The sequence below is a fragment of the Bactrocera oleae genome, chromosome 6 (assembly GCF_042242935.1).
Source record: "Bactrocera oleae isolate idBacOlea1 chromosome 6, idBacOlea1, whole genome shotgun sequence".
NCBI classification, from domain to species: domain Eukaryota; kingdom Metazoa; phylum Arthropoda; class Insecta; order Diptera; family Tephritidae; genus Bactrocera; species Bactrocera oleae.
Genome location: NC_091540.1, coordinates 48,344,955 through 48,359,571, shown reverse-complemented (window position 1 = coordinate 48,359,571; position 14,617 = coordinate 48,344,955). Strand labels below are relative to the sequence as shown.

The following is a 14,617-nucleotide window of genomic DNA, read 5'->3' as shown; positions in this document are numbered from 1 at the left end:
GAACAGTTTTGCTTCGATTTAGACAATTTTCGTCACAAGGTGGCATACTTTAAACGTATTATTCACGCTAAGTTTTACCCCGATATAATCATTGTTGCTTGATATGCATAGTGGAAAGTGAAAGAATCAGATGGAATTGAAAATGGTGTTATATGGGAAATCGGTGTGGTTGTAGTCCGATTTCGACCATTTTCGCACTATGATATAGAAATATAAAAGAACGTTATGCACCGAATTTTGTTGAAATCGGTTAAGCAAATCCCAAGTAATTTTGAACGCGGTTCCTAAAAAGTCATCCCATACCATCCCAGAGATAAAATTGAATGTCTCTGGCGTGTTTAGTGCTTGATTTATCGCGCTTTTAGTAGTTTTTAACAGAACCGTTATATATGGAGTGGGCAGAGTTGCCACCCGATTTCAACTATTTTCACACCGTCAATGGAAGTGCTAAAAACATTTGTTTCCAGTGAATTTTGTTAGTATAGCATTAGCGGTTTAGGAGATATGTACATTAAACCTATTAGGGGCGGGACCACGGCCACTTTTTATTTTAACTGCAGATGCCCCTCCCTAACTATATATTATAATATACCAAATAACAGTCTTGTATCTTATTGCGGAGCTTAGTTATGGCAATTTATTTGTTTTTGATTAATGGCGTTTTCTGGGCGTGGCAGTGGTCCGATTACGCCCATCTGCAACACCAACCGTCTCATGGTACCAAGAAACATGTCTACTAAGTTTCATAAAGATATCTCAATTTTTACTCAAGTTACAGCTTGCACGGACGGACAGACAGTCACCTGGATTTCAACTCGGCTCTTCATCCTGATCATTTATATATATATAACCCTATATATATATATATATACAAACAACCGTTAGGTGAACAAACCTATTATACTCTGTAGCAAGAGGTTGCGAGAGTATAAAAATGTTTCTGTTCATTACCTCACAATATATATAGCGTTTCAAGAAGTATTTTATCCCTAAACACTTCTTACTTCATTACGTTTGGGAGTAGATCAGGCACTTATCAGCCATGACTTATTATCACCAAAAACTTAATATAGTGTTGTTTTTTCTGTTCCAACATGCTATCCGTGGATTATATTTTTTTAACATGCTCATCTTTTGGGGGGATGTTAAGAAAAAATCAGGAATCAGAGAAGGACCTGCGCAAGTTCAGATCGATATCTCAGAATCTGAGGGACTAGTTTGCGAATATACAGATAGACGGATATGACCAAATCGACTCAGCTCGTGGGTGTTACAAACTTCGTGTCAAACTAAATATACTCTCTTCAATGTATAAATATGGAGTTGTGTCAAGATTGCAATTTGAGTAATGGAATAATTTTTGATGGCATGAACCAATATATTATATTAAATAATAATATTAAACATTGTATCTTTGTCATATAAATAATGGCTATTTTATTTCGTTAAAGTCAAGATATCAGATTAACTTACTCATCTTCATAAGTCTACTTATATCTAAAAGCAGCTTTAAAAATATAAAGCTTTGTAATGCCAGCGCGTGTGTATAATGCCGCATTTTGTGGTAGTTTAAAGAATTTATGTATCATAAAAAATAGGTAATTTAATGACAACAGCAGCCAAGCTGAATTTTAACAAATGCACACTCCATAAATCCGTATCGCGCACAAGCAAACGCACACAAGTGCATTCGGGCAAACCGCTGGTGCACAGCAGTGGCATGACAGTGGCAACGCCTGTTGTGGCTGGAAAAGAGTTTGTGACAGCAAAAGCAGCGAAGTGAGCGAAACAGCAAAACAGCAAAACAATTTAGTGAAATCTTCCTGCCGCGTTTGCAGTCAGTTGGTGGCTGTGAATGGCAGCTTCCGCAAGCAATGGTGGCAGCATTTGTCGGCCGATAACAAAACTTGCGCAACAACACAAACAAACATTTCACATAAAAACAAAGAAATATGTGCTATTTGTATTAAATGCAGGAAAAAATAAATAAAACTGAGAAAGGCAAAGAATAACACAAACAAAACAATATCCACCGTAATGAGTTGAAAGTAAATATGAAAACATTTTCCAGGAACGATTTGAGCCCGCACATACATACATATGTACCTATGCTGTCGCATGTAATCACGCACGAATACGTACGATCGTGTATCAACATTGCGCTGACTGCTCTTGTTTACAATTTACAGTTAAACGGTAGTGGAAGCAACTTCTTGTACCTATTGGCTAAAAAAATATCTTATAAGTATAGCGCTTGCTGGAAAACTAAGAGCATTAGCTCATAAATGCCACCACAATTTATTATGTTAACTTTAAAGAAAGTAAAATAGTAGGTAATATCTCGCTCTCTTTCCACTACGGATATTTGCAACAAAGTGCTCCAAATATTTTCTAACTTTAACATTTTTATTCTACTTAAGTGTATTTAAAATCATGTCAAGAGCATTTCTTTAGACATATGGAAAAATTATATGCATATAAGTTAACGTTATGGCCAAGAATTTAGCTTTACTCTAAAAATGATACGGGCAAGTGGCCCGGCTCGAATAAATTTCAACCGAGAGGCTCAATTTTCGACCACTTTTCGCGGCAATCGAGGTCGTGTGTCCATAATAACGTGCCGAATATTCTCTTCTAAAACATCAATCCTCTTCTGAAGTCCACGACCCAGGCCTATGATGCGAGATAATCCGCTCTCTAAAAGTTTCCTTCACATTCATAATATACTTGTGAAAATCGTTATCGGTAGCTTTAGGCCCATTTATCGAACGTCCGATGCGCTTATTCCGGAATAAGCCTTTTCATTATAAAATGGCAAACTAAACGAAGTGTAGATAAAGTAACAGATGTCAAAAAAATAATAAAAAACAGAAACTGGAAAGTGGATTTTGTTTATGCAAAATTTAATATACATAGTTTGTTTATAAATATTGTATTTTTCGTATCGAAAATTTTTAAAAATTCTCATTCGCGGGTGCTGTTAGACTTATTTTGAGCAGGGCTTAAAAATTAAAAAAAAGTTTAGTTTCAAAATGTTTGTCATTACTAACAAAAACTGAATCAGTAAAAGTACAATAGTACCGGAAGTATATTATTTGTATACTTCACATTCCCTTCATTTAGAGATTAGTTTTTTTTTTGATAATTATCTAAAAATTTTCCTATGTGTAAAGACCAGCCGGAAATATATGAGTAATGGATCATTGTACTGCTATTAAAATATATTTCATGCACTATATACTATATCATATTGTATATACGTTTACTGAAACTTATTTCTAAGCTTAATGTTTTTGTTAACAAAGTTATCAACACTGACTTGCCAGTCTACTTCCAAAAACATTCGCCAACGTTTCTCTTGAAATAAAATTATACTAATTTTATGCATTGGGATACAGAATTCATATTTTCATTTGGGAAAAGCTTTGAAAACAAAATGAGGATCTATATATGAAAGCACTTGGTTTATAGTAAAATAAATATTTTAATTTAATTAAACCCTGAACAGGGTATATTAGTTTGTAACATTCATAAAGGAAACATCGCATATCCTATAACATTTATATAAGTATATGATTAGCTTGACTAGCTGCGTCCGTCTGATCCGTATCGATCTGAAATTTTGCACACGTCCTTTTCTCGCCAAGAAACTGCAATATATCTCGGAAATATGATATTGTAATGCTCTAATTGCGAGAAGTTTGTTATGTCCAAGCTTGATTAATATTTTAGAAAGTTTTGTTAATGCTACAATACTTATAATTTTTATAAAACAATTCACACCTTATAAACATATTATCTAGGATTGGTGTAAGTGTTACAAATGTTGTAAATTAAGTATGATATTGAGGGTTTGGTAAAAAGGTGTTAAATCTACTCGAGAGAAATCGTGCATATTTATATATTATATACAGATGAGATATATTTATTAAGCTTGCGCCTAATCTAAGGCAATCTCCATGTATATAAACATTAGGGTGTCGGTTACTTCCCAAGTAATTTTTTTTTGCAAAGGGCCTGAAACTTAAGTTTCAGTTTTTGCCTAACAACAAGTAACCAACATTAACAAGCTCTTTATAATCAATTTCATTTAGGCACAATAGAATACAAAATTTTCTCTGCAAAACAGATGTAATTATTTTTTTCCTTAGAGGCATTCCTTTTAAAGTTATACGCAGTTAGCATTATATATAACATTACTGAGCAATTTATACATACATTCTGTGTTGCTCATACGACATGGTGTACTATATGAATACATTACATTTGAAGCATAACCTTAACTTAGTTTAACTTTTAAAGGTACATTTGTATGAAAAAAATCAAGATCAAGATTTTTCTGATCGGGAAGTCATACAAAGTGCCAACTCCATCTATTTGGTTTTTCAAAGTTTTTCAAAGCATATGCCATATGAAAATTCAATGCATATTTTGAGTGCAAATGAAACAATGTTGAATTTATGTAATACCTACATTTGTAACAGTATACGTATAACAAACATGAATATTTCCATTGAAGAAGAAAATTCAACCAAAAATCTTTCCGGTACTTTTAGACTCTTTTTAAGGGGTTGATTTACTTTTTAGTATTCCTCTTCTCCCTCTTGAACAGGTTATTGGCATTTAGCAGCAAACTCTGCATTTTTCTGTTCAACATGTATGTACATATATATGAAACAATCTCCATTATATCAGTAATCCTCTTAATTTGCACATTAAAAGAAATGGGGTTAAGTTTAAATAAGAAGTAGTCAAAACATGTACCTATATGCACAAATTACATATTATACAAGTTACATACCTACATATATTGTTGCTACGTTACAAGCTAAACAACAAAACATGCTGGTATAGAAAACATCCTTTCCTCTGACCGGCGCGATAATTTCTATACAAAAATAAATGGAACAACCGGAAACGTAGTGAAAAGAGCTTTTGTGTTGATTTTTACGACTCAAATTTCTACTAACAAAAAACACACAAACACACAGACACATATGCATGTATTGTAATGCTTGTAGCACTAAAGCGCAACTACCGTCTTTTGTGAACTAAATGGCAGCCGAGGTAATGCAACCACTAACAACACGGCAGACAAACTGCCACAGACGACAGGTGAGCGCGTTCTTTCAAAACACGCCGGAGGCTGGCTATGGCAAACTATTCTCCGCAGTCAACCAGCGCAGTCAACCCCAAGTGCAGCACATCAGCAAATTTCGCTCTGCAGCTCATGCCAATGCGACCGTTTTGCAGCTAATGTCGTTTGCATAAAAAAGTGTTAATGCTGCAATTGTTATGGGACAGCCTTTCACCAGCGCCAAACAACCATGGCAGAGAGCATGGTTAGCTTAGTTGCCACTGCAGTTGGAAGGTAAGTACATACGTTGGAGATGCATAAAGCTACTGCAGTGGTGGTTTTTACTGCTGCTTGGCTAACGACCATCGTTGTGGCGGTGCATAAAAATTTGTTTCGGCGGTATTGCACACACATTTCAATGTGCATATGCTGGACTATGTATTACAAAATGAATACACTTACTACAGTGGCTAGAGACAAATGTGTTGCAAGGTGGCAGAAAAAGGCAGAGTCGGCACATATGTATAATATATATGTATACACAATATACGTATATGTATGGTATATAGAAATATATGGAAGAACTTTCACTATATCTACGTGGAACATAAAGTATGGGTGTGTTTGTCTAAAGTGAATAAACTCATGGAAGCATGCATTGCTTGTGGTTTCTGTGTACCTTTGTACATGCGGATGGAATTGCTGAGTGAGTAGAGTGCCATTAGCGCTACCAAAGTGTATACGTTTGTGCACTGCCCTATTTTTAAGCCCGACACAGTGTGCTCAAACCTCCAACCGTCCCCACCCTATGTCATGGTAATTTGTATTTTCGCTTGAAAGCGTCTCTGGTGTGGACAGGCTACACAAAGCCAGAAAATTCTTGGCTTATTAGCTAAACATTGACACAAATCTGATTGGTTTAAAAAAAGTATCCACGGCTTTTGAGAAATTAGTAAATCTTATTATAAATATACAAAATTATAAAAAAAAAAAAATCTGCTGCTATTTGCTTTTCTTGACTGTAATTATCGGATAATATAAACTGAAAACATTTCCATAAATGAATTTTTTGTTGAAAAAGGGATGATATTGCTTTAAAATAGCTTATAAATTAAATGGAAATTCCAACTCCACAGCTCTTTTATATGTATATGGATTAAGAATTCAAAGCTAGTAAAACTAATATGCATTATCAAACCAAATAATTTAGTCTCCAATACAAACCTCAAAAATACAATTAGCTATTAATTAGTCCCACTTAAATATAGGATAAAATCAAAATATGATTTGTCCGTAAAAGTTTTGAAAACGATTAGTTTCAGTTTTGTTTTACTCAATGACAATCTCGGTTACGAATCAAAGTTAACCCGCATGTACTACTCAGAAATGCCAATTCCCAGAAATCGATACAGATACTAATAGTTGTGAATGGGAGGGAAGCATCTACTCCAACATTATTTTCTCAAAATGAACTCAGTGATTTAATACATTTTAAAGTCAGTAATTTGATACATTTTTCAAAGCATCGGACGTGTAGCGATATTATTTTAATTACATTTTTAGAAAATTTTCGAAGTTGATTATACGTTGAAAGTTGGAATATTTGATGGTCCCCAAATACAAGAATTAGAGATTATAACAAAGTTCAGCCTGGCCGGAAAGTGAAGCTGGAAAAAATTTAGTGTTGTAATTGAAAATTTACTTGGTAACCATAAAACACTAAATTATTACGAAATTGGGCAAAATAAGCTGAAAAATTTGTATACTGGAGGCAAAATATGAGTATCAAGTCAGACTATCTTCGCAATTATCTGGATACATTTTAAGATAATATATAAAATTATAGTGAGGAGAAAGGAGTGCGGTTCCAACAGGACCTTTAAGTGATGAAAAAATGGTATTGAGGTTGATGCGGTTCACACATGTTGGCATATTACTGCTGATCCTTAAAATAAGATCGTTGACTGGAAATTTTATTGAAATATAAATAACATATGGTATAGACATTTGTCGCTCAGTTGACTTTGATGTATCCTTAAACAATAGCATTTTAAATACATTTGTAATTTTTTCATGTTTTCTGGAACGAGAGCAAATCTTAAAAAATCATTGACAATCACACGAGCCGTGGGCATAAATATATTTAAAATCGTTCTTATATTTAGGGCAACAAAACTAGCCTTATTCTTATGAACTTTAATGTGTGTTAAATTTAATATAGGTTTATACAATAGGAAGAACTCTATCAGTTACCTAATATTTTCTATTTAGGTATACATGTAGAAAAACCCAACATTTTCAATATGATCGCAAAACAGTGTAGGGCTATTGGCTTTCGGTAGCTATGATATAAAATTCTTAGTGCTAGCTACAAATTGAATAAATTATTAACTGGAAAACACATGGCATAAAGGTAAGCTACTTATGTCTATATACATACTTATATATGAATAACATTATATGCGTGTACATCAAACGATTCAAAAGCTCGACGTAAACTTATGGAGACTGAAAACAAATAAAAAGAAAAACGAAAAACCAAACATAACACGAGTTAAAGAAACTTTTACGAAACAAGTAAGGATCTGCTAAGTTCAGATGCAGCCAATTATAAGGTACTTTAACAATTTGTAAGGATTGAAGTTATTTGAAATATGTCGAGTTTCCGTCACAATAAACAACGATGCTGTTGTTTCCTTGAAATCGTTCGATGTTATGCAGCTTAATTGGAGCACATTGTTATTCAGCTTCAATAAAACATCTTAACTGGTATCGGAAATAACTACTATAAAGTAAACATATTATAATTAGCAGAAATTTTTTATTTATCAAATTATTTTTGATCAATATTTTGACCGATATTCATAAATTTTGTGCCAAATCGCAATATTGTCGTTTAATACTAATAAGAGTTGAATCACTTTGACTCTCATGTGAGGTAAAAAATAAACCGGTTAGTCAAATAACTAGATTGAGTATATGTGTGATAAGGGAGTGTGTGAACTGATTTATTTTCTTTCGTTTTTTGGCAATAAACCACATGCTTCCTGCTAATTTCTCATGAAGTTTTACAGTGGTAACCCACTCATTAATTTAAATGTTCCGCATAAGTTTAGCCATTCTTTTAATTTTATTATATTGGCCATAAGTGAACTCTAAAAATTTGTCTACCCATTTCTGGAACATTTGCTCACTTAATTTTATTGATATAGGTACATACCTCTTTCGCACTATATCCGATATGTATGTTATAAAGTCGAATTAAGCCAAGAAAATCGTTATACTGAATATATAATATGTCAGTGTGATAAGACTAATTTAATGTATTTTCTAAATTTTTGAGATTATTATTTCATTGATATTGATGACATATACCTTATAGACCCAACTAAACTTACAGAGACTTTCAAATTCACTATACAGAGTAGGAAGGCTGCAATATATCAGAGGCACTACTTTTGACAAAGCCTTTTTCAGTATTTCTTTACTGGAGGCGCATAGTTATATATATTCGAGGCACATAAGCTGATTTCATTTAAAAACATATTCTTTCGGAAATCTCGTGGTTAGACTCGGACTTTTTCACCCTTCAAACTATGCTTTGAAAATGTAATATAATTTAAATTTTTTTTGAAATCTCATCTCACAAAGGCTAAATTTTTGCTAAGTTTAACATTTTCACGGACAGATAAATAAATGAACGAACATTCGAATTACATCTCATCGAGATTTAAATAAATCCAGTGGCTTTATGTATTGCAACTATAAGTGTAATAAAACTATTATACTCTGAACAACATGCTGCTAGAGTATAAACATTTAAACGGCAAAGAGAAAACACTAACATAATAATATACAACACGTATGTATATGTTGTCAACTGTATATGAGTGAAGCTAGCTGCACTTGTCTGTTCACTTCATCACTATCTTTAAATGCGTGGCAGCGAACTGTCACATGTATAAAAGCGCAAGCAAAGTAAAATGGACGAAGGAGAAACCAACATTTCTGACTGTCGCTTTTTGTATACCCCACATGAAATTAACTTTGTTATAATTTGAAAAAGACTATATATTGTATTATTTTCTAGAGATATGCGGAAATTCGCGCAAATAGTATTATAAGTGAAATTGTGTTTGCGATATGAAAGTTGTATTTTGCTGCAGAAAATAGCAAAAGATATGAAATGTGTAATTTTAATTTAGTTTTCATTATTTTACCCTTTTACCGTATTATGTTGGCAAGCTTAATTTGCTATATATTTTAAGTTTTCGTATAAGACATAAACATACTGAACTACATTGCACATGCTTTCACAGAAAGCGCAGCGTGCACTCATTCGACTCACCTAATGGGATTTTCTCGGTTAATGATGACGGTTGTGCTTGAACGCCGGTGAAATTCAGCCAAGTGCTCGCCGCATGCGTCAGCCATAAAAATGTGAAAACTTTTAATCCTTTAAGCATTTTGAATGCACATTCACTGCACTGCTCCTGCACTTTTCGCTTCACATACACTGCACACACAAATACGCTGGGCTAACATGCACAAGCGCCTTACTTGGCAAGCACACACACATACACTGAGGACAGAAGCAGTCGCACAGTCGTCTTCCAGCCTTACAGCGACAGTGCTTATGGTGACACGTACTGTTTGTTGTTATTTTTTGTAGCTTTTTGATGACGTTGCCGTACAATGTTGCAAAATATGTTGCTTGCATGTATATACTTTAATGAAGAAATGTAAATAACGGTCTCACTACTTTTAGCGTTATTTTTTACACTGTGTTTCTTGAATTTTTTAGTTATCTAATTTTTTGCACAAAACTTTTCAATTGATTTTCACATTACACCTTTTTGTTGCACTATCTTTTGTCGGTTCTCACTGGCAACATAATATATTGTTTGACTTTTTCGCCATGTTGTTGCTGAGCACAGCACTTGTGATTTTGTTAATTACTTTTTATAACGTTTCACCGGAAACACTTCGGTATGGATGTATGTATGTATTGCAGTGCACACACACTTTCACACTTTTGTGTATTTTAACTTTTCTTTTGTGTATCAAATTACACTTGAAAAAAATAAAATAAAATAAACGCGCTAAACCAACAATAAAGCTAATTGGTCATCCTGCCAGTGTGGCGTTGATTTTGATCCGGCATATAATGAGCGGTTGTGTGGTGCTAATCTGTAAAGTTGTGCTTTTTTGCTGAATTAAACTTCGTTTACGCTCTTTTTGTCGTTACACGAGTGCTTTTGTTAGTATAAAAGCTTATTGTTATTTCTTTTATTGTTGCTCCTTTAATATTTAATTGAAAAGCAGCTTAGATTTGATCTGCATTTATTCGGAAAATTTTGTTGGTGGTATTGTAGCGCCTGTAAACTGATGAAAATAGATACTATATTATTTTTTTATTAACTTTTCAGAGAACACTGTTGGAGATTTCAGAGCAATCTATTGTAAAGAAATACAAATAATAAATATCAACGAGAAAATAATGTCAATAATCAGCAAAAAATTTAGAGTAATAATACTCAAAATTGGGTTAAAATATAATTTAAATATTTTTCTGCTTAATAAAAAAATTCGATACGAAGAGCATTTTATATTAAAACCATTCAAGAGGCGGAAAGTCAGTTGTTCATGTACTAGTTGTTTTCGCTTTGAAAAAGAATACGTTATATTTTATAGTAAATTATTTTAATTATATTCGAAAATTTATTTTATTTACATTCGAAAAAAATTATAGCAATTATTGCTATTTTGTTTTTTATTAGTCTAAGTAAAAGGATATAATATTGAATCCCATGTCGAAAACAGATAGCTACATGAAACTCAATTAGTATTTTTGAGAAAAATCTCCTCGAAAATATTTGTGCTTGAGTTAGGGTTAGAAACTATTAGAATAAGGAATACAAGATAATCACAATGTCGTTCTAATAATTTGCTAAAGTCATCTAGTTACTTACTAGTTTATATCAAAAAATTTTTTCTCAAATGGTGCAACTAAAATAAATAATAAATCATGATTTATTAATAACCGTATGGTTATGTAACATATACTCGACAGCGCGAAAGATGTCAAGTTTATTAAAATATTAATTTTTAAAAAAATGTTAAAAAATTCTTATTAACTAACAATTTAAAATAATGCAGAATTTAGGCAAAATTAGTACCACTACCCTTATTCGTTTCATTCTAGCTCAGTTGACTTTGTTGGCTCATACAATTTTTTTTTTCAACAAAAAAAGTATGAATGGATTTCATTGATTATTTAAAAAATAAGTTTTCCTACTAAAGTATTCAGAGGATAAAGTTTTCTTTAAGATCACTTTTCGTAAATTACGCAAATAGAAGTCTTTGTAAATAAAACAAAAATCTATATACATATATATATTAATATACACATATATATAATATATATATATAAATATCATCTGTAAAGACAGCCGAATTAATATTTATCCAAAACTTGCATACTATGTTACTGTATACAAGTCGTATTAAGCAGTTCGTTGAATTGCTTTTAACTCTCCATAATGTAAAAATGTATGGAAATGTTACATAAAAAATGTCGCCTCGTAATTCCGTATCTTTGTCGGTTGTCGTGCATTATACAAATTTTGGGTGACCAGTGGCTACCATACCCGCGTTAGCGACGAAGGGAGTATTAGCCTTGGCGTAGTTATAATGTTATTTGGCCTAACACTTTTATAGGCTTTTCCGAATCGGTCTTCGTTTTTACATAACAATTTATGTGCAAAACTTTCTTACCGACAGGGTTGCAAATTTTTTAAGTCACATTTTTTTTTTATTAATTTTTAAAAATTAAATTTTGATCTATCCCAAGCAGTGGAATTAAAAATTTTTAAATTCTATTTTTTAATTTAAAAATGTAAGTTTTTCGAGCAGTAGTCTAGAGTATTGTAGATGATGGCTCTGTGAGAGCAGTAGCATAAATTAGCAGAAGTGTGCTGAGGATTAAATTTTTTTTATTTTTCAGTCCGGTATTTGTGATTAAAAATTAAAACTAAATTTGAAATAAGGTTTTTGGGATTACCAATTTTTTTTCAATCCCGTGTTTGGGTTTAAAGTCTTATATTTTTATATTTAAATCCGGTACTTGGGATTACATTTCCCGCATTTGAGATTACAAAATAAAAAAATTTAAATTCAGATGTTAATTCAATTACTTTCTTAATGCATTATTTGCAATCTTGGTTACCGAACGTCTTTTCACAATCAAGAATTCACCACACTTTAATAATTGAAATTTTTCCACATTAATTATTGAACTTTTCGAAATTTCTTTTTATATTTTTGATAGTTGTCCAATTGTCCCATTAGTCCCGAAAGTTGCTTAAATTGTTTGAAATAATACTTGTATATATTTTTTGATTTGATTTTTGTATTATTCAATTCACTTTGTGTTTTTACTAAAAAAAAATTTAAAAGTTTTCGATCACCACTTTTATTTTAATTTAATCTATTGTGCACTTAACATTTAACAGCACTGTCAATAAACTACAATTTATCCAGGTATTACTGCAGGAATTTGTTCCTCTAACATGCCTTAGCTTTATAAATGTTATGCAAAATAATAATTCTTTCCCTTAGCTAATATAAGTATTATTATGTACGTTTATATGTTGTTCGTTTATTTAAGACTTTTCCTCATTATTACCAACTGCTGATTTCGTTTTTGCACCCCACTTATCAGCACGGCTGTTTTAAGATCATTAGCAACACTTCAAGCTTAATTTAGCATGCAAATTAATAACTATGTAGTCATTGCTGGTTCGCCTACTCAATTACCTAGCAGTTTATGCCGCAGCATACACACCTACTTATATAAGCGAACGCACGCCTCTTTACATAAAGCTCTGAAGACAAGAGTTGCCATACACATGCGGCGTACAAATACATATACAAACTCATGTTTATAATATCAAATATGTACATAATCAAGCTGAAGTATGCTGCCAGGTTAGCACGTGCAAATCGCCTCACGTTTGTGCTAACTCATCATTCCGCCGAGACAGACACACTTTCGTTACGCCTCATTGCAGCACGCCCATTGATCTGCTGCGTGCTCGCTTTGATGAACTGCCCACATTTATAAACACACGATTAGACATTTTGTTTTGCTTTGTTTGAAGCTGATATTACCGTTGACGATATAACATACATATGTATATGTAAGTGCGTTCAGGTGTTGTTTCTGCATTTATTGTATTTTTAGTACACACACTACACTCTACTCTAATATCAGACGTATTACGCATACTTGTGTAACCGTTATAATTTTTTGCACTTTTGTGATCTGTTGCTTTATTGCTTCGTCATTGTGTCGCTGCTGGTCGCTTCTATGGCACGCACGTGTCGCTCACACCTGTTTTCACTGAGAATTTTACAGTTTGTTGCTTATGCATGCACGTGTATAAAAGCTTTAATATACACGCTTAAAGGTTGCATGTAAGCGTGTGTGTGAATATTACACACACTATCAACTTTGGAAAGTTCGCATTAGCCTTTCACTCTCAGTTGCACGCTCCGCTTGAGTGGTTCTGTCGTCAACTCGACACCCCAAGGGTACGCCACTTATGTATTTCTCTTCACTTTACATACAATGCCTACATGTCATATAAACATACTTTTAATGTGTGCGGGTATATATGTTTCTAAATTGTACCCTTTTCTAATATTTCCCTGTTGGCGCCACTTTTTCGCTTTGTTTTGAGAATTTGTTGTTTGTGTTTTTGTCACTACGGCACATGCTTGTTATTTATTCAGAGTCCATTGGACTTGGCCCAACAAGCACAAAATATGAGAGTCAGTGTCAGCTTTGTCCTGTTGTCCTGTTGCGTTGGCCTGCGGCATGTTTTTGTTGGTCATTGCTTACATAACTGCAACAATACATTTGCTCAGTGTTATCATAGGCATACTGGAATACAATTCTCATAGCGTTTGGTTTTTTTCACTGAAACCTATGTCGAGTTGTTGTTACTTTTTGTCGGTGTAAGTTTATTCTGAAACACTGGCTGGCAGTTTTACTTTTTGTATGATTTTGCTTTTAGAATTTTCTGTGTCAGTTCGCAATTATTTTAGCCTGCTTTTAGGCTTTCACTTTTTTGTCATCATTTGGACAATGCTTGCAAATTTTTTACACATCTTCAATTCCTTTGTTTATCTTTATGATTTACCACTTTTTACTTGTGATACTCGCATATGAACTTTGTTGCAGTTCGTTTGTTGATAAAAAATACTTCACCTTGCCACATTTAGTAACTTGGCACTTATGGTGCACTAGTTTAATGGATTAAATGCGGAACGAGGTATAAAATGTTTTGGAAAAATATATAAAAATATTAACGTTATTTATGTAAGTAAAAAAATTTTGTTGTTACGTTTTGCTTTACTATCAACACTACCAACATAGTTACTAATATGCATTTTTGTACACAAGAGTTTAATAAGTACCGATCTTATTATATTTATACCCTGAATAGGATTTATTAAGTTTGCCACAATTCTTGA

General features: G+C 32.8%; 1 protein-coding gene across 2 annotated transcripts in view; it reads right to left on the bottom strand.

The window, feature by feature from the left end:
• LOC106623625 (Glutamate receptor IB) overlaps positions 1–14,617 on the bottom strand; it is a 103,242-nt gene that overhangs the window by 81,225 nt on the left and 7,400 nt on the right. For both annotated transcript variants that reach the window (XM_036362452.2, XM_036362461.2), the window contains exon 2: positions 9,426–10,462. In XM_036362452.2, coding sequence (XP_036218345.1) covers positions 9,426–9,543 — 118 coding nt within the window. In that variant the 5' untranslated portion in view covers positions 9,544–10,462. The remainder of the gene's footprint in view (positions 1–9,425; positions 10,463–14,617) is intronic.